Source organism: Volvox carteri (assembly GCF_000143455.1).
Source record: "Volvox carteri f. nagariensis unplaced genomic scaffold VOLCAscaffold_26, whole genome shotgun sequence".
Classification (NCBI taxonomy): Eukaryota; Viridiplantae; Chlorophyta; class Chlorophyceae; order Chlamydomonadales; family Volvocaceae; genus Volvox; species Volvox carteri.
This window is the reverse complement of record NW_003307569.1, coordinates 866,751-885,544: the sequence shown is the minus strand read 5'-3', so window position 1 is coordinate 885,544 and position 18,794 is coordinate 866,751. Positions and strand designations below refer to the sequence as shown.

At 54.0% G+C, this 18,794-nt stretch overlaps 4 protein-coding genes across 4 annotated transcripts in view; all 4 read right to left on the bottom strand.

Moving 5' to 3' along the window:
- VOLCADRAFT_92494 (uncharacterized protein) overlaps nucleotides 1-7,096 on the bottom strand; it is a gene marked incomplete at both ends in the record, with an annotated part of 7,938 nt that extends 842 nt beyond the window's left edge. Inside the window, 13 exons of the mRNA XM_002951828.1 lie at nucleotides 387-504; nucleotides 1,290-1,439; nucleotides 1,599-1,640; nucleotides 1,836-1,976; nucleotides 2,497-2,800; nucleotides 3,138-3,186; nucleotides 3,589-3,668; nucleotides 4,056-4,336; nucleotides 4,463-4,529; nucleotides 5,379-5,542; nucleotides 5,654-5,752; nucleotides 5,904-6,074; nucleotides 6,995-7,096. Of these exons, the coding sequence (XP_002951874.1) occupies nucleotides 387-504; nucleotides 1,290-1,439; nucleotides 1,599-1,640; nucleotides 1,836-1,976; nucleotides 2,497-2,800; nucleotides 3,138-3,186; nucleotides 3,589-3,668; nucleotides 4,056-4,336; nucleotides 4,463-4,529; nucleotides 5,379-5,542; nucleotides 5,654-5,752; nucleotides 5,904-6,074; nucleotides 6,995-7,096 (1,768 nt within the window). The remainder of the gene's footprint in view (nucleotides 1-386; nucleotides 505-1,289; nucleotides 1,440-1,598; nucleotides 1,641-1,835; nucleotides 1,977-2,496; nucleotides 2,801-3,137; nucleotides 3,187-3,588; nucleotides 3,669-4,055; nucleotides 4,337-4,462; nucleotides 4,530-5,378; nucleotides 5,543-5,653; nucleotides 5,753-5,903; nucleotides 6,075-6,994) is intronic.
- A 3,121-nt stretch (nucleotides 7,097-10,217) lies between these two features.
- Nucleotides 10,218-11,525, bottom strand: VOLCADRAFT_92492 (uncharacterized protein; the record flags this gene model as incomplete). Its single annotated transcript, XM_002951827.1, has 4 exons — nucleotides 10,218-10,379; nucleotides 10,800-10,955; nucleotides 11,242-11,331; nucleotides 11,523-11,525. 4 exons carry the CDS (start codon nucleotides 11,523-11,525, stop codon nucleotides 10,218-10,220), a joined length of 411 nt encoding a protein of 136 aa, XP_002951873.1.
- A 423-nt stretch (nucleotides 11,526-11,948) lies between these two features.
- VOLCADRAFT_105288 (uncharacterized protein) lies at nucleotides 11,949-15,388 on the bottom strand (the record flags this gene model as incomplete). Its single annotated transcript, XM_002951826.1, has 7 exons — nucleotides 14,955-15,388; nucleotides 14,319-14,428; nucleotides 13,932-14,027; nucleotides 13,337-13,507; nucleotides 12,974-13,108; nucleotides 12,651-12,766; nucleotides 11,949-12,150 (listed from the first exon to the last, which is right to left on the bottom strand). The coding sequence occupies exons 1-7, from the start codon at nucleotides 15,184-15,186 to the stop codon at nucleotides 11,949-11,951; spliced, it is 1,062 nt and encodes a 353-aa protein (XP_002951872.1). The 5' UTR covers nucleotides 15,187-15,388.
- Nucleotides 15,389-15,988: 600 nt separating this feature from the next.
- VOLCADRAFT_105287 (uncharacterized protein) overlaps nucleotides 15,989-18,794 on the bottom strand; it is a gene marked incomplete at its 5' end in the record, with an annotated part of 6,210 nt that continues 3,404 nt past the window's right edge. Inside the window, 5 exons of the mRNA XM_002951825.1 lie at nucleotides 15,989-16,432; nucleotides 17,315-17,398; nucleotides 17,726-17,830; nucleotides 18,227-18,391; nucleotides 18,559-18,668. Of these exons, the coding sequence (XP_002951871.1) occupies nucleotides 16,325-16,432; nucleotides 17,315-17,398; nucleotides 17,726-17,830; nucleotides 18,227-18,391; nucleotides 18,559-18,668 (572 nt within the window). The 3' untranslated portion in view covers nucleotides 15,989-16,324. The remainder of the gene's footprint in view (nucleotides 16,433-17,314; nucleotides 17,399-17,725; nucleotides 17,831-18,226; nucleotides 18,392-18,558; nucleotides 18,669-18,794) is intronic.

Sequence of the window (18,794 nt, the reverse complement as noted above, 5' to 3'; positions counted from 1 at the left end):
TCTGAGGGACATCAAAACCCCCAACCAACACCTAACGAATCGCTCGCTCCACACTTTTTACCGCCGCATCCCTCACCTCACTCTCTGGAAGTCCTGTTCCGTTTCCCTACATCGTCGTACATCGTACGAATGCCGTTTAAATTCACACAGCATTTAATGTTCGTCCTAGTGCGTTACACTACCAAGCCAGCGCCTTTCCTTTCCCTCCCCCCCCGGCCTTGTTGCAATCCAGTGACCCATGTGCTGCTGCTGCTGCAGCTGTTCCCAACGCCTTTGTTGGGGAATCGCGATTTTGCAGTTGTTCGGAACAGAAGCCGTTGTTCGGTGTTGCCGGTGGTTGTTCCCGCAGGTGGTACGATGTCGTTAGGGCGCCCAGGCGAACACACTAACCACGACGGTGACATCATCCACACTGCCCTGGTCGAGCGCCAGGCGGAGCAGCCGGCGGGCGGCGGCCTTGGCGGCGGAGGCGCGGTTGGCGGACGGTGACGACATCCGCGAGTACTTCACCACAGCGGCGGCGGCAGTGGTGGTGGTGGTGGTGGTTGACAGAGGGGACCAGGTTGGGTTCGTTGCCGTTCACCGTTAAGTGGTGGTTAAAGTGGTGGTTATAGTGGTAGTTATAGTGGTGGTTATAGTGTGGATAGCAGCTACAGCAGGGGCAACAGCTGGGGCTAAACAGCACTTGTAACTTGTAACGAAATCAGGTTCGCAGGTGCAGGTGCAGGTGCAGGTGCAGGTGCGGGGAGGGGAGGGGAGGGGAGGGGAGGAGGACTGCCTTTGAATACAGGGAATGCGGGAGCGCGGCGGAAGCCTCCGTGTAGCCACAGGCCCTCCTCCCCCCCCAATACACACACACACCCTCCAACCCAACCACCCCACCCCCGGCCTGTTAAGAACGGTGGGGGGGCCCGCCCCCACGGAGGCCGCGGTGTCGATCAACGGCTTTTGCACAGCGATAGAAGTTGTCGTATTTGACATATCCCTCCGAATTCTCTTCACCTCTCTCTCCCAACTGGTGGGCCTCTCCCTCCCTCCCTCCCGCCTCCTGCCCTCCCCCCCTTCCTCTGCCCCTCCATCCCTCCCTCCCTCCCTCCCTCACGCCTCCTGCCCTCCCCCCCTTCCTCTGCCCCTCCCTCCCTCCCTCCCTCCCTCCCCCCCCTCCCGCCTCCTGCCCTCACCCCCTTTCCCTCCCTCCCTCCCCCCCCTCCCGCCTCCTGCCCTCCCCCCCTTCCTCTGCCCCTCCCTCCCTCCCTCCCTCCCTCCCTCCCGCCTCCTGCCCTCCTCACCTCCCCCAGCACCTCCCTCACACAGTCCACCGCCTCCTGGTCGCCCACTCGCCCCCACAGACCGTCACTCGCGGCGATCAGGAACTGGTCCTCCCCGGGAAGCAGCGGGACCACGGACACGTCGGGGTCGCTGATCAGGAGGCCGCTGGCCTGGGGGGGGGAGGGGGGTGTAGGGGTGTGTGGAGGGGTGTGTGTGGCGGGGTGTGGGGGAAAAGACGAACCACAGGCGAGTGAAGCTGATATCAACCAGGAACACGGAATAAGGGGGGGGGACATACATACATGGAAACAAGGAGGCCGCTGTCGCACCTTGAAGTCGGGATCCCCCAGCGATCGTGACACGGAGAGCGCCTGCGGGCGGTTAGGTGGCGGGTAGGCTCATTTTCCATGTAGCGGACGACAAATTGCCGCGTGTATGTATGTATGTATGTATGTATGTATGTATGTATGTATGTATGTATGTATGTATGTACAAGACCCTTGCCTCCCCCCTTTCCCCCCCCCGACCCGGCCCCAGCTCTCCGGCACACACACACGCACACACACCTGCATGACGTCCGTACGTCCCGCCAGCGGCACCAACACACGTGCTGCCCCCCTCGCCACCACCACCCGACCCCCCGCCGCCTCGATGCGCTCCCGCTCGGCTCGCAACCCCGGGGTATGGTCGCGCGACAGCCGTACAGCCTGCAACCCACGAGTGTACGGCCATGCGTACGGGTGTGTACGGACGCACGAGTTAAGACGTAATCATTCATGGCTCCAAAATACACAACTGTGTGTGTCTGTGTGTGGGGGAGAAAGCATGTGTACGACTCCTGAGGCAAACGGGAGGGGGGAAGGGAGGGTCGTGACACGTGCGTCTTGGGAAGGGGGTTGGGTGGGTGAGTGGGGAAGTAAATAGGAATTGTACCGGAATGCCGTACTTTGAACAGGCTGCCGTACAGAAACACGTGTCAATGTCGCAGCTGCCCAAGTTATGCACACGACTACTCCCTCCCCCCTCTTGACTCATTCGCACGTTGTTCCGTTCCGCCCGATTAAATCGCTCTACACCGTTCCCCTTCCCCCCTAACCTCCCCCCCTAACCTCCCCCCCTAACCTCCCCCCCTAACCTCCCCCCCCCAAAACCTCCCGAACACAGAAATTACAGTCACCCCGCCGTACCCCCCCCAGCCCCCCAAACCCCACACACATACGCACCCACCTGGCCTCCCCTGCACAGTACGGCACGGCTGTCACCCGCATTGGCAACCGCCAACAAACCGCCCAACTGGAGGGTGACCAGGGCTGTCGTACCGTCGTGGAAGTCACCCTTGCCGTTAGTATTAACACCGTTGGAAAAGCCGTTGATAATACCGTTGGGGGAGTGCAAGACGCCAACGGCGGATGGCGACGCCGAGGACGACAAAGTGGACGAGCAGCAACTGCTGGAGGGGAAAGCGGCTGTAGCAGCCGGCGGGTCGGCAGCAGCAGCTGCAGCTAGGGAGAGCAGCTCCGAATCGACACGGCTGCGGGGTGAGCGGGTTTTGGGATCCCGGGAGGTTGGGGTGTGTGTGTATTGGGCTTGAGCTTGCGTGCCAGCCACCTGGGTGTGCACCTCGCAAGAGTGGATATTCATACACGCTAAGGCGCGCGTGTGTGTGTATGTGCTTGGCTGTGGCGAGGTAAAAAGACATGTTCTTGATGTTGTTGTTGTTGTTGTTGTGTTGCTGTTGTTCTCTCGCTCCCTTCTCCTGTAACGCCCGCGGGAAGTCACTTCTCTCGCCCCTCCCCCCCTCTTTTCCCCTTTCCCCAACACATACATACATACATACACATCACAGATTTAGGGTTTTAGTTCCTCACCGGAATACGCCCCTCAGGCTCTCCTCAGTGGCCTCCACATCGCCATTGCCTGTGAGGCAGTAGCATCGCCGTCGTCGGCGTAATAGTAGTCAGCAGTAGTTAGTAGCAGTAGTAGCAGTTGAAGCAGTGGGGGAGGGCGGGGGGAAGAAGGTCCAACCCAAAGGGGTGTGTGTGGGCGGGGGGGGGGGGAAGGCAGTGGGGAAGTTTGAGGGATGGAAAAAGGAGGAGGGGGAAGTAACTTGAAGGGAAACCACAACACCACTCCCACGACTTTTACATTACACGATTTAGTATTATTATCGTTGTTGTTGTTGTTGTTGTTGTTGCTGCTGCTGCTGCTGATGATGATGATGTTGATGATTGCGATGATGATGACGGTGGTGAATCACCCCCCTCTGCATGTTGAACCCTCTCCTCCCCTCCTCCTCCCCCCCCCACCCCCCTATCTCACCAAGAGCTTGGTGGAGCTCGCGGTCGTTGGCGACGTACGACAACACGGCCTGCTGGGCGTAGCGAGCCGACATCTCCCCGCTGTGGGAGCGTGAGCACGTGTATGTAAATGTATGTGGTGGAGGGGGTGGAGGAGAGGTGACAGACGGTGAGCTTATGGGGGAAGATGAACTTGGGGGGGGGGGAGGAGGAGGAGGGAAGCCGGGAGATTCGGACGGAAATTGAGAGAGGGTGAGAGAGAGAGAAAGAGAGAGAGAGAGGAACGACAGGCGGACAAAGGGGGAGCTAGGTGTTAAGGAGCGACATCCTTCGCGAGCTAGAAGGGAACTCTTGTCCTAGGGCTGAAAAGGGATTTTGTGCCTGTCGTTGTTACAGATAGTAAACATTTGTATTTTAAAGCAAGAGGGACGAGATCAGATGGCGCGCTGGCAAGCTCGCGCCGCACATATACACGGCCATGGCACTTACCCATGGCCGTCAAACACGCCGGTGACAACGATGGACGAGGGCGCGCCGGCTGCAGTAGTGCTGGACACAACACCAGTGCCGTTATCAGAAGTACTGCAAGCCGCTGCGCTACCGTAACCATTGCCAGAGAAGTCGCCGAAAGCTTCGGGCACGTGTCCAATGCAACCGTCGCCAGCGCAGTCCGTCCAAGAAGTTTGGCTACAGTAATATCCGCCCTCAAAAGCTATATCTTCAGCCGCAACGTAATAGTCTTGGCTACGCTCCTTCAGTAAACCAGTCACCTGCAATTCGATGCCGGTGACGTCGGAAAAGACGTCAAGGTTAAAAAGAGCCTGTGCGACCCGCTAGTGTGATAATTCATAAAATCCTTTGGATGATGCAAATTAATCCGCCTTACATCACCGCACCTGTGCACTGCCCGTGTGCGTTGCTAGGGGGCCGGGTGGATGAAGGGGACGCATGAACTGCGAGCGGCTATATAGCGGTGCACCATGTCCAAGGGACGTTGAAGGCACCGCCGCGGGGCACTGTGGCTTGGACGATACTACAGTGGGTTCACCCAAAAATGTTCGCACATGACCCGAACGCCCACAGAGGTAACAGCACCGCAGCAGGCTTGCATCAAAATCCCACCTATCACATTTCGAGGTACCAGGATATGCCACCTGCACCGCCTGAGCTCCAGGCAAACGAGAGCTCGCTTGTGCACAACATGACCGTTGAAGCTACTTGACACCATGGTCTACTTTCAGTGCATGAACCAAAAACATCGTATCTTATCATATTCAAAACTTGTATGCACTTCAATGAGCCTTGTCAACCAACGAGCAGAGCGACTGTGTGCCCGCCGTACTCACGGAACCGTCTGTCTGCGCCTCCGGGACCATATTCCGCATTTAATCACCAAGTAATTTGGAGTTTTATTTCTCAGGTGACGATCAATACGTTTATCCTCTGCGCAGTCCTGGCAGGAGTGCCCTGCGCTCTAGCTTCCAGCGGTTCCGAAACCATTTTTTTAACGACTCACACAGGAAAAGACAACTAGAATGTCCATGCTGCTTTTTCCACCTTCTTTTTAATCTGCCGTCCACCTCGGCATTTTCCAACACACGCAAACGGTTCGCGTGACCCAACATCCTCCTGAGGTTTAACGTTGCAGCAGGCCTGATGTATAGAGAAACCGTTGCAGACCCGCTGTACATGCAAGTGCAAAGACTCCAAAATCTCCCACAAACGTGTACTGCCGCCATAGGCCATGGCCTGTAGGACCGGACCCCCTGGCACTCCAGGCAATGGACCCCACTTGTGTTGCCAGGCTCCCACCAGAGGGAGGTTGTGGTCCTGTCGATGGCTCCATAGCTGATGTCATCTGAGTCCTGCGACCCAGGCACTGGCTGTTGCAGCTGCACAGGGGCACCTACCGTGCAGGTCGGGCGCATGGCTGCAGGTACACCACATGCCGGCTGCCCAGACACAGGTGCAGCCACCTGTCATGGATTGAACACCGTATGGGGGGGCTGGGAATATGGCTGGGAAATGGGTTGGTGAGCAATGCAAGGGCATTCCCGAACCCCAAGCACTCATGCACTGTAGCTCACCGCCAGTCCGCAGTTGGTCAAGGCGTTGGGATAGAAGCCGCGATGGCAGCTCTCACACATGCCATTTGGTGACTCCTCCCATTTTGCACCGGGTAGCTCCTGGGCATCCCACCCACCAGAAGCCCGGGCGCATGTGCGGCGCACGACACAGTTGGCGGTGTCTCACTGCCGCTCCTCCTCTGTCATGTCAGCACGTCGCTGCTGCTCACGGGCTGCTGCTGCACCTGCAACTGTTGCAGTAGGACCGCACCTGGATATTCGCTGCTGCCTGCTGCCGAAAGTAATCCTCTACTGCGTGGTGCAGAGGAGCAAGCCCGTGGTACTCCCCGCTGCAGCCAGCATTGTTGTCCGTCTCCCTGACGCCCAGGCGCTCGCCGCCAGCTGAGCCCTGGTCGTACCAGGGTGTCTGAACGGCGCAATGCTGTGCACATCATGCAACCCTGGGGGCGTCGGGTTCCATAGGGACGGCAGCTGAAGCCAGAGGTTGTGTCCTGGCGACTGGGCACCGGAGCTGTGATGAGGCAGCTGCAGCTGTGCAGCCGGCCGAGCAGCCAGCTCCACCATCACCGCCTCTGCAGGGCACTCGGTCTCTCTCTGGTGGAGATTTTAGGCATGGCGCATTCACAGCGCAGTTGCTTTTTGGCATGTCGGCAAGAGATATCGACTTCTGAATACGCACGTGTTTGTGTTTGTATCAGAAATGTCCCGAAATATAAATATATATTCCGTCGCACAGTCACCGGCGGATTCGTGAGCACCACTGGCGGCGCCACGCGAATCGCGTCCATCCCGGGTGCATGGACATGCCGCATGGACAGTACGGCAGACCGCAAACGGAGCCGTTGCTTAACATACGAAGTCCGGTGCTGTCTGCGATGTTTAGGTCTTGAAGCACCAGCGGCTACGGGAAAGCACCCCACTGCCGCATGGCTTTGTAATAATTAAACAGATAAGTAAGAGCGGCAGAGTGCAACTCTTCGGAGGCCCCGTGCATTGGCCAAAGTAAATGTACAAACAAGCAGCTTGTGTAGTTCATAGAAAAATGAAAGCAAATTTGTTGGCCTGCTGGTGGCAAGTCGGATTGCCCGTGCGGGCAAAGGGTAACACAAGCTGGGTGTTCGAGTTATGATACGCCGTAATCTCAGAATTGCATAATGAGATACGCGGCACCTTTTGAGATGAAATTTAGCCCGAGAGGCGTTGATGTGACTTTGTGCTCAGTCAATTGAGGCAGCCAAAGTTGTTTGTGCTCATACGGTCTTTGTTGGCTACAGGCGAGATACCTTGCAATAGAGAATGCAATATATTACCAATAACGCGTTTCAGCCGGGTGAAACACACACGGCCACACAGACATGGACAATCCTGCAGGTCGGGGTCCCCCTGGGCGCTTCGCGCCGGGGCCCCGCCCCAAAACGTGCCGGGCGGGGGAGAAATTTCCATGAAATGAAATTACGTTTTTACTCCCGATCGAGGTTAGACACGCAGTTCAGCGAGTTTGGCTGCTAAGGGCAAGTAGTGTACGGCAGAGTGGGAGAGCAGAACTTCTAAGGCCATGCTTGAGACGCACGCAGCGTGTGACGCATTTTATGTTTGTACGAAGTAGTTGTGATGCGATGGATGTCCGCGAAATGTGCATAACTATTTTGGCTGAAGATGCCCCCCCCCTGTAGCTGTCTGGCTACTTTTCTCTGTCGGAGGTCCGCTGGGGAGACCAGGAGGCTGCACACCGAGCGATCAGGCGCATCGTCAACGTCAACCTCCCCCCCTTCCCTAACTCTGCGCCACGCAATATGATGGCCAGTGATCATCCATGGCCAGTGATTTTTTTTTCATTTAGGGGGGGTCTCAATTTATTCCGACCTAAGTAACAAAGTTGCTAGCGTCGCGTAATGTATTCCTTAAGAGTGGGGCGCTGGGGGGNNCCACGCCCCCAGACCCCCCCGATAAGTTACAACTCCCCTCATAGACCAAGAGGCACGCACTGCGTTGGCGCGTTTTCGTTCATGTGCTCACTCTTCATGCACATGCATAGATAGTTCTGGCACTGTTTGTGAACAAAAAGTAAATCCGCGTAAATGCGCTGTGTCTGAGCCCGCTTGGCACTGCGAGCGCTCGGGTTGGGCGCCTCGCCGCATTCGTTGTTGTCGAGCTGATTGGGTGACAGCTTGCGCTTATGCTGATCACAACCGCCATGGAAGGCAGGGGTAATGGCGCCCGTGTCATCGGTCGCCGCTGGCAGCAACACCATTGCCGATGCATTACCGACAACAGCACCGCCGTCCCAAACGCCTTTATCAGGAAAAATTTCAGGCTTATCTTGCTGTTTTGGTGTTTGTTCGGCGTTCAAGTCGTTGCCTTTTGCGTGTTTGGCTATGTAAGGACCGATCATACATTCCGCTATGCCGCGCTGACTCACGGGCTTGACCTTCTTACGGCCCCTCATATCTATTCTATGATCGATAATACTAAGTTCTGCACACTACGGAGCAATCTGGCAGCAATGGACGTTTTTGGCTGGAGGAATGAAAATGTACGGATCGGCCTCAATTTGTTCCTTATTTCCAAAGGCCAAAATGGCCTCTTTATTCCTTAAAAGGAATATATTACTTAAAAAAAACACTGTCCATGGCCCCCCTCAACCCCACCGGCTTTACGGATGGGGGCCCGCCCCCATATGCCGCACTTGTGATGGGAAGGATCTGGAACTTGTTATTCAACACACTCTTTTCGCTTTTTGACCTCAGGAAAAGTCAATCAGCATCACGAAAGTGGCAACCCCCCCCCCAAACCCTCAGAACTGCCAACCGCTAGCCTCCTCCCCTCCCCCCCCCCCACAACCCCCATCTCGCCACGTGTACGACTTGTACGGCTTATACACTGATGATTTCACCCTTCACCCCAAAATTCATTCAGCCATTCCCGACCCCACAGAGCGAACATGACATCCATCTCCACACAATATCCAAACCTGTGTCCCTTTTGTCCACATTTGTGTGTCCCTGTCCATTTGGCCTTTCCCCCCATCATCCCAAAAGCGTGTGGTGTGGTGTGTATGTATGTATGTATGTATGCGCCGCCTGCAACCCACATTGATCGACCTCTTATCTCACTCTCGCGCACCTGCCTGATGCGTGTGCACCGCCGCCGCCAGCGCTGCGGGAAGGCAAGGGCGAAAATCCCCCAGCCTCCTCCTCCTCCTCCTCCTCCTCCTCCCCCCCCCTCTCGCGACGTATATCATATGCAACAATTTTGAACTTAATCATCACCGCCTAATCACCACCACCACCACCACCACCACCAGGTTAATATACACACATTCATTCCCACCTGCATGTCTGCCGTACAGAACGTCGCACAATGTCCGTACTACCCGTTCTGCTTAATATTCATCTCATTCACCTCGGTAGTGCACCTAAGTATAGGACCGACCCAAGGACCGACGAGGCAGCGCGATGACACCCCCACCTAGCCACATAATCATCTGAGACCCCACACATATTAGCTACTTCATAATTTAGAGAGCAACAAAGAGGGAGGGCAAGATTATTATTAAAAGCAATTCGCGGTTCAAAATGTACGGCGCTTGTACGGTGCATTACTAACCTCGTATACAAGCCTTATATGGTCAAATATGAGCGCTGCATGTGACACGCACCAAACGCCCCCCAAAAAACACCCTTTCCCCCTCAAAACAACCTCCCCCTCCCCCGCCCAAAAACACACAGCACATTATTGTAATTACTTTATATCGACTACACGCACACACTGCTGCAAATGGCGCGACAATCACCCAATCCAACCCGGCACCCGCATGGCCGCTGTCCCGGACGGACGCCTCTTCACACCTTCTTCACACCTTCCTAATGCACCTCTTTTTTTTACCGTTTTGGTGATGTCGGTCCATCGTTCGTTCGCTCCGTAGTGTGATGTAAGTTCCGGCCCCCTCGGGGTCGTGTATGTGTGTAAGCGTGTGTGTGTGTGTGTGAGGGGGGGGAGTTTGACCCTTGGGAGCACGGACACATACACACACACCTACCTACCTACCTCGACCTGCTAGTCTTTCTTCCCCCTTTCACCCTCGCAACACCGCTTCCTCCCCCACCCCCTTTCCCCCCACACGGTCCCCACTGCACCACAACAAGAAACCTGTACCTGTACTGCAAAAAGAGATTTGATGGCTTTTCGGGTCGTACACCTTGCGTCGTACATCCTTGTGTGCCAATTCGCCTCCTCCTGCCGCCGCGTATATAGACGGCCATGTACATCAAGGCTATAGCTGTCGTACTCGGCAGTAGCCTTCTTAAACTACTGCTACATGCTACCTATACAGCGGGCTGAACATCCAGCTTCCAGCTATCTTCTTCTCCTCCACTTCCTCCTCCTCTTCCAGGCTTCTCTATTACAGATTTGTGTGCGCCCCCTCTTCCTCCTCCTCCTCCTCCTTTTCCTCCTCCTCCTCCTCCTCCTCCATAATTAGCACCACCATCGTCAACATTCTCTATCCCCAGTTCACTTCCTTCACCAACACACTAAAGCTACTCACTGTACGACAACTCCCGTACTACTCGATGTACGGCTGCCATCTGCTCTTTCGGATATCTTTGAGCAGCATTTTTATGAAGAAGCCTGTTTCCTCGGGATTGGCTACCCACAGCACCGAGCAGATGTCCCTGGTGGCGACGTCATTGCCGCTATCGGTGAAGCGGTCGCCCACATGCAAGACCTGACGATGGGGGGATGGGGAGGAAGAGGGAAGGAGGGGAACATAAACTCGACGTGATAAACACATTCATTCAAACACACGATCTAGTATATGTAACGCAATATTAATATAAAATAATATATAATATGTATATAAAAAATATATGTTACGTTATATTATACATGCTCCAATCGGTCCGTCGCCTCGCTTTACCCTCACGGCGGCTGTTGTAAACGTATCTACGTACGCAAAAACATACAGAAGATGCATTAACACAGGAGACACACACACACACACAGAAGGCACGACCATACATAGACGAAGCACACAAACATACAGACACATGTTCCCCTCCGCCAAGAACGCGCCAAAAAGCTTTTCAGTGAGGATAAAGAATTTCCTCCCCCCTTCCCCTCCCCCTTCCCCGTTCCCCCCCCTCACCTCCGGCGGCGTGACCTTCAGGTATCTGGTGAGGGCCTCCAGTCCAAGCAGCTTGTTGCCCACATCCACGAACACGTCGTTACCGCCGTTGAAGGCGCAGAAAGGCACCTTGGCCACCAGCTGGGTCTGGATGGTGAGGGCGATGTCCTCAAGTACCTGTGGGAGGGGGGCATGTGGGGGATAAGGGGTATGTAGAGGTTGGAGACATTGGCATAATAGTAGCGGAGGAGGAGGAAGGTGGGGGGGAGAGAGCACGAAGAGACGGAGGCGTGTGGGTTTGTGTATTCATGGAAGGGGGGGGAGGGAGCGAGAGGAGGGAGGGTGGAAGAGGAGAGGCGGGGTGGAAAGCAGAGGGGGGCAGGTAGACAGCGGAGAAGGGGAGATGTACATGTGGAAAACCCTAAGGGCGGGATTTGGCACCCCCTTGAACCAGATGCCGTACCTCGTAAATGGTGGGCTGCGTGGGGACGATGCCCACTGCCCTGTTCTTCCGTATGATGTTGACCGCAAGATTGAGTCGCTTTGCGCCCTCCTGGAGTGCAGGAATTGGAGGTGAATTGGAGGTGAAAAGAGGACGTCAGATTGGGTTAGTGGGGGGTGCGAGGGTCGAGAGGAAACACAGTTTAACGCTTGAAGGCACTTCCTGTCTCGTCCGTCCTGTAAATGAGAAATAAGCTCAAATACATGTATGCTCAGGTTAGGCACTACTGATAAGGCACGGACCATTGCCTCCGGGAGATCCCGGGATCGAGACCTGTCAGGGTCGAAAATCCTTCCGATGGTGGAAGGTAAAATGCCCCTAGTCGATGGACGGTGGTGACCTGGGATATAGTTCACTCGCGAGCCGACCAGGAATGGAGTTGAGCCGCAGGTTCCATTAAATGCCGATGGTGGGTGCGGAACCTGAGCGATCCACTGAAAAGTTGACTAGGGTGACTGGATGAGGGTGCCTTGAATACCGGGGAAGGCAGGGTTTCGCAGGGTAGCTGCCACGGGTGAAGATATGCCCCCCTGTTTCACACAAAATATACACATATATACAATCTATATGTATATGTAGTACCATGTTCGTATCCTTAATCCCGCCATCCCCACGCATTCCCTCTTCAAACCCCAGACCACAAAACCAAAGAACCCGATGGCTACATATTATATTATTTTCGTCCACTGCTCCGGAAGCCGCCTTGCCTGCAGCATGGCCTCTCCCTCGTCCAGCAGCGCGGTGATGTCCTCCTCCCGCCAACTTTGCATGATGGGGGTCTTCCACTCGTTGTCCGGTACGAACTCCAGGCGCTTGTCGTACGGCCGTACTCGCAGCAAGTAATTGCACTCACCCCCCATGATGTGGAACCTGCTCCGGATAGGAGGAAAGGAGGAGATAAAGAAAGGAGGATATGAGGAAAGGTGGTAAGGAAAAGGATTCATGGGGTATATGGGATATGGGAGCATACTAACGGGAAAAACTGAAAAAACAGAAATTATAACGAAAACGAAAATGAGTAAAATGGACAAACACTTGACGAGCATTTAATGGGAACCTAGACACGTGCACATGTGTATGGTCCAGAGGGTTGGGCGTGCGTATCTCGTAAAGAGAGCAGGATGAACACGACAGGAAAAGGGGGGAAGGGGGAAGAGAAGGAAGGCAGGGATTTAAGGGAGGGCGGGAGAGGAAGGGAAGAAGCGGGTTAATCACAACACCCAAATACACATGCCGTACACAATCGCAGCACACGCACGTAACTTCACCTCCAGACTCCCCCCCTTCCACAGACACACGCATGGGCCAAAAACACACACACACACTCCCGCACTTTCCCCCCTTCCCTCTGCTCCCCCCCACACACGCACCTGTTAGTCACCTCGGGCGGCAGTTTTAGTTTCCTGAACGCCTCCAGCAGCCCCATCACGCGCTTCTCGAACTTCTCCGGCTCGCCGGGGTACCCCGCAGCTGTTACGATGGCAACCTGAAGAAACACAGAAAACAAACGAAAAAACCAGTCAACCGTTAACCGTCCATGATGAACCATCAACTGACCATCAAAAAGCACCCATCCAAATTCTCGCCTCGATATATTAAAAATCGTTATTCCATGGACGCCCGATCACCATAAAGAAGGAAATGGAAAATTGGTACGGCATCCCATTGTACGACAATCTGTACGATAATTTACCTGTACGTTGCTTCGCATGAGGTTGATGATATGCGCAATCATTTGATTATCCTGTTCCATGTGTGCTCCATCTGCATACAGAGTGCCGTCCGCGTCGAAGGTGATGAGCTTCAGCGTGTCGGCGCTTGCATGAACCTGGGGGGCCAGGTGGCCATGGTGCCGTTTTCGTGTGGAGAAAAAATTGGAGATAAACGTCAAAAAATACGTGGAAAGGTGTAAGAGCGAAGGACGTGGAAAAAGAGAAAAGGGAAAAAACCACACAAACTGAAAATCCATAACCAAGTTGGAAGTTTGAAGCCGTACATCCTAATAAGCCAAAATGAACCAACTAACAACCAACTAATTGTGAACCGCAGCACGTACCTGCGAAATGTTAACCACGTGACGAAGCTCAGCGAAGTTAGGCGGAATGTATTTGCGGCGCGATAACGCAAAGAACGCGTCGTACTCCCGAAACGCCTCTACCAGCTTCAGCGGAGTAAAGAAGATTCCGATACCCGGTATGAGACGTCGAAGACGCGAGCGCTTGGGATCCTGCGGGGGAGGGGGTGCGGGGGAGTGGACGGAGAGCGGCCATTGCCGTAGCGGCGGGAGATGTGACCCCGCAGTGCCAGACAGGAGAGGTGAAGGAAGACAGTTTTTTATTTTGAATTTTGAAAGGGGAAAATCCAGCTATCCAGAATCCAAGAATTATGTGACTTTTGGATCCGTGGCTGCAATAAGTGGCGGCGTTTTCTTCGATTTCTAATACGACGACGCGTGATAGATGATGATGATTCGTGGATTTCGTTCCTGCCAGCGACAGCTGCCTTCGCCGACGAGTGCTTCACTAAGTGCATACATACACACATGCATACACAATGTGGATACATACATACGTACGTACATACATACATTACATACATTATATACATATGTACAACCAGAAACCAACTCGAAAATGCAATGCTTAACGTACCTGCCGATGCTCAGCAATCCATCGCTCCATCTTCAGCATCACCTCCTCGCAGGTGTGCGTCTCATGCATGCGGCGCATGAAGTCAATCAAGCGATCCTGCAAAGGAGATTGGGGAAGGAATTGCCGGAGGATTGACTTTATACGACGAAGTACGGTCGCCGTACATTTCTAGGATAAAACCCTAAAACCCTAGGAACGAAATCCCAAAGTTGCTTCCCCTGGTGGCCACCTGTATATTCCTTTCTTCCCTGCTTTCCTGGCCCTCCGCATCCCACTTCGTAAAAAGCCCTTATCGGCAAACGCTCCTCTCCCCAATCCGCCAAAACCCAGAGCCCGTTCCCCCTCTCTCTTTCCCTCCCCGCGTAAGGCCCACATATTTTCAAGCACCTGCTCCTTGAGATGACCTTTTCGACGAAGTACGGCAGCATCACTCGCCGATCTAGCTCGTTGACTGAACACCTCTCCACTTTCCGCGGTGTTCAGCAGCTCCCAGTAACCTGTTTTAAAACGTTGGATTAACACATATACGGCTAGAATCCAAAATTCGAAAATCTTCACAAACGGAAACGAAGCAAAGTTTTCCACGTGTACAGAAACATTAATTCATCACGACATGAAAGGCAATGATATAAAAATCGTATAAATATAGATTTGTTGAACAGGGCAAGAATGTTTCAGCCTTCGCGGGTGACAAGTGCAGCAAGCCATGAATAGCACCAATGTAGTAGGGAAAACGGATTGTTTGGGGAACCAAGCGGAAGTGTTTCGCGCGCGGAAATGCCTGCTGGCTATGGTACGGAAATGTACGGATTTGTGTTTTTGTCCGTGTAATACATTGGAGTGCAACGGGAAGTGAGGCTAATGTGGACCGGGAAAGCTGGGGACAGGGATGGATAAGCGATTGGGGGGATTTGGGGGCCTGGCTGTCTGATTTGATGGATGGGATGTGGGGTGCCAGGACAACGTGTGTGTGCGCAACGGTATGCTTGCATATGCGCTGCGTCAGCGGCCTTGATGCCTTACCGAGGTTGACTTCCGCCACAGGCCCGCCTGCAGGAGCCGCGGTTGATGCGGCAGTTATACCGTTGCCACTCGTCGATGTAGTAGGAAAGTGAGGCACTGTGGCAGGGCCGGCCGAAGTGGAAGCCGCGCTCGCCAATGTCACATCGCGAGGCCGAAATGCTGGTGGACGAAGGACCGTCCCGCAAGCTCCGGTATGGGGACGGGTTACGATGACCGGCGTGTGGCAGAGCATTTGAGCAGTGCTGGAAACTATCGCGGAGCGTCGCAAGTCTCAAGACATTTAAGGAAGGCGGCTAGTTGTCTAGAAAAGTGCTCGATGAAATACGTTAAAGTCTTTACAGTAATTACAATCGGATTGAGACGGGAGCTGCAGAATCGAGGTTTGCTTGGGACTGTCGCAAGAGGCTGTCTCGCTTGCACAACCAAATTTGTCGCGTGTGGACTTTGAGGGAAAATCGGGACCCCCTTCGATGCACCATCTAGAGCTTCATACGTTCCAGATCGTGCTCTGGCGTGTTATACATGCAGGCGTGAACACGTTTTCGCATGGCGCTCCGGAACCATGGGCCAGTTCATAATGGACCACGGACATTGTTACTTAATAGTATAATATAATACTGTTGTTTTCCCGTTGTATCCGTTGAAATGCATCAGACAGAGTTCTCGTAAAAAAAATTGTTCCAGTAGGGTTATATTGCAAGTATCAGTAAGGCGAGGCTGACGCATACACAGCACGCAACAGCACAGGCAGGGAGTCAACATCAAGGCTTTACGATAGGTTTGCATATACTGGAAAGGTCAACGGTGTTCAGCTCCCAAGTACTAATTGTCGAACGACGACAATATAAACAGCGGAAGAACTGGTGGCCTCTTGGTACCCATAGACGTTCGCAAGAATTTCCTAAACCAACCTGTCTTAGTGACGACGCTTTAAACATCGACACGCGTCGAGCTCCACCGCGCGACATCGACCGCAGCGCGTGCAGAAGCTCCTCTGTGTCAACTCTTCCACCTTAATAGTTAGGAGAAATAAAGATTTGGTATATTTTACACTGCAACCGGAAGTAAACAGTCCTGCCCCCAAAACTAAACCATTTCCGAACATCCTCTTCACAACCCAAACGTGACGCTACACAACGCAAATCGCCGCCACGGCGGACGAGCCATCCCTCTTCCTATTGCTGCCTCCTCCTCCTCCTCAACATCCTGCACGCGCCCATTTGCTGCTCCTCCTCCTGCGCCCTCCCCCGCTATCCGCATAGTTTCATTCGCTTAGCTGTGTTCGCTTTGTGGCCAATTCCTCATTTCCCAGTTCACTCCCCCACATCGCGGAACAATTCGCTATTTAAAACTGAGGGCTATGCGACCTCTCAATTCTCCTGCACGAACAGCGCAATCTGCTTGGCTCCGTTGGCGACCGAAGACACCGTTTCCACACCACCCTCCTCGCCCTCACCACCACCCTCTCTGCCCAGAACCTGCACAAACAAGTAGTCGTCGGGACAGTTGCGACGTCTCAATCAGCGAAAAAAAGGCCTCAATGAAAAAACCCTAATTAGGAAAACCGCAAAAGCAAGCAGATAAGGAAATGATGTCCGAAGAGAAATAACAAGGAATGACGACATGCCAAGGAGCGCGAGAAGAAAAGAACCCTAAAGCCCCCGTAAAAAAAAAAACGATTCCACCCTTTTGGTAACCCCCCGTAAAAAAAACCCCGATTCCACCCTTTTGGTAACCCCCCATAAATAAAAAACCCGATTCCACCCTTTTGGTAAGCTGTTTCCTAATGAATGAATGTTCTGTAGAAGGCGCGTAAAATAAAATTTGAGCCGCCTGATGAAAAAAACGTTTAATGGGGGCGACGGGGGCTATGTGACGCAACACAAATGGATTGGTGGCCGTAACTAACAACCGTGTCGTACCAACCACCGTGAGGCAACAACGGTGAGGGCAAGGCAGCTCCAAAACCGTACCGCTCTAGGATGGGGTGCCCTGGGGCACATGGATTCCTCTGATGAGCCCCCACAGATCACCACCCCCTTGTTTCCATCCCATCATCAATCACCCCACTCTCCAACACACCTATCAATTGGGACGCCGGTATCAGTTCATTCTTTCCTTTCATTTTTTCCTCGAATTTAAAATTTCCCGTTTCCCGCCACTCTCCATGGTCAGCGGTCGGGGATGTTACATCAGGCTCTGGATTGCAGTCCCCACCGCCCCCCCCTTGAGGATCATGACCTTGGCCTACGATTTCCCCCAGGACCCCCACGTGGTGGTGGTGACAGACACACAGACGGACGTAGATACAGACAGCCGTAGATACAGATAGACTGACAGACAGACATAGGTTTACTCACCCTCCTTGGGTAGCTGTTCACCAGGCTCCACTGGCCGGGTTCCCAAAGGGGCAATGACTCCAGGGATTGGAGCCAGTCCCGAATCTGATAGCGGGAGATGGGTGGGGTGGGGTGGGGCGAGGCGGGGGGAAATACACATGCACGCAGCAAAGAGGGGTCAATCGGCGGAGATGTCCCAATCATGAGGAACGGTAAAACAGAGAAACTCCTCGTGAATACTTCACGCGTATGCTTGATCTTTTAAGCTCGCATGTATACCGCTACACCCTGCACCAAAGCTAATAGCCCGGGTTTGCCTCCTTGTACGGCATGGTACGGCACAGCGAACCTATTACATTGTTGTAATGGACACTTAAAAGTAAAATTTCTGCGCCATCACGGGGCTTTATATTGTCGTCCTGGCCGCCGTACCTGCCGTACGGGCGCCTCCGCAGTGAAGCGCCGGGTATGGCTACTGCCGTCCGGCAGCCGTACACGGACCAGTACCGCAGTCTCGTCCTCCCGGCTCGGCTCGTCCTGGAGCGATCGTACATCACATCATCACAACCGGTCATCACAAGTCGGCAGGAGGAGGTGCGAGAGCGGAGACGTGGGGCAGGCGGGTCAGTGACTCAGGCTTCAGGACAAAAAACTATTTTACAAAACTATTTTACAAAAAACTATTTTACAAAAATGTCGACATAGCAATAATACCACAACGATTGTATGATATTGTTGCTATACCATACAAAAGCTTTAGGATTGTAGGTTTTTTCTAAACCCCTATAACGACAATTGTGGGGTATGTGTTACCAGAGGTGGCCAAGCAGGATGGCTATGAAGTCATAAGCACCCATCCATCCATCCACGCCATATTCCACACACCCATATTCACATCCATCAATTACCCCCCCCGCCTCCCCGGCCACACACCGGTAACGACTCCCGCAACCTCCCCCGCAGCTCCACCAATCGCTTCTTCCGCTCCGCCTCCGCCGCCTCCGCCGCCTCCGCTGCCGCCTCCGCTGCCGCCTCCGCTGCCGCCGCCTCCGCCGCCCGCTGGCGATCCGCTTCGAGTGCCGCCTCGTACTCGGCATCCTGGAAGTGTGACATAGTGACGTAGCGTACGGCACACAACAAAGACTGGTACAGAATCCGGTCGTACACACGCCGTACACACGCCGTGTAATACGCTTTTCGGATCGACGATTTAGACATGTAATGCTCTGATGCGCTTGTAAATACGCAACAATTCAAACACGTACCAGCATATCCTTGCTATTTCTTTTCATGGCGAAGATAACAGCACGTGGCAGCCGTACGAACCTGCACACATGACAATGTACCCGGTCTCCCCTCCCAAGCGGGGCCAGTTCTGCACAGTCCCACACAGTACGTCCATGCGTACACCCTTGCCACCCTCCCTCCCTTCCCCCCTCCCCCCCTCCCTCCCTCCCCCCCTCCCTCCCTCCCCCCCTCCCCCCCTCCCTCCCTCCCCCCC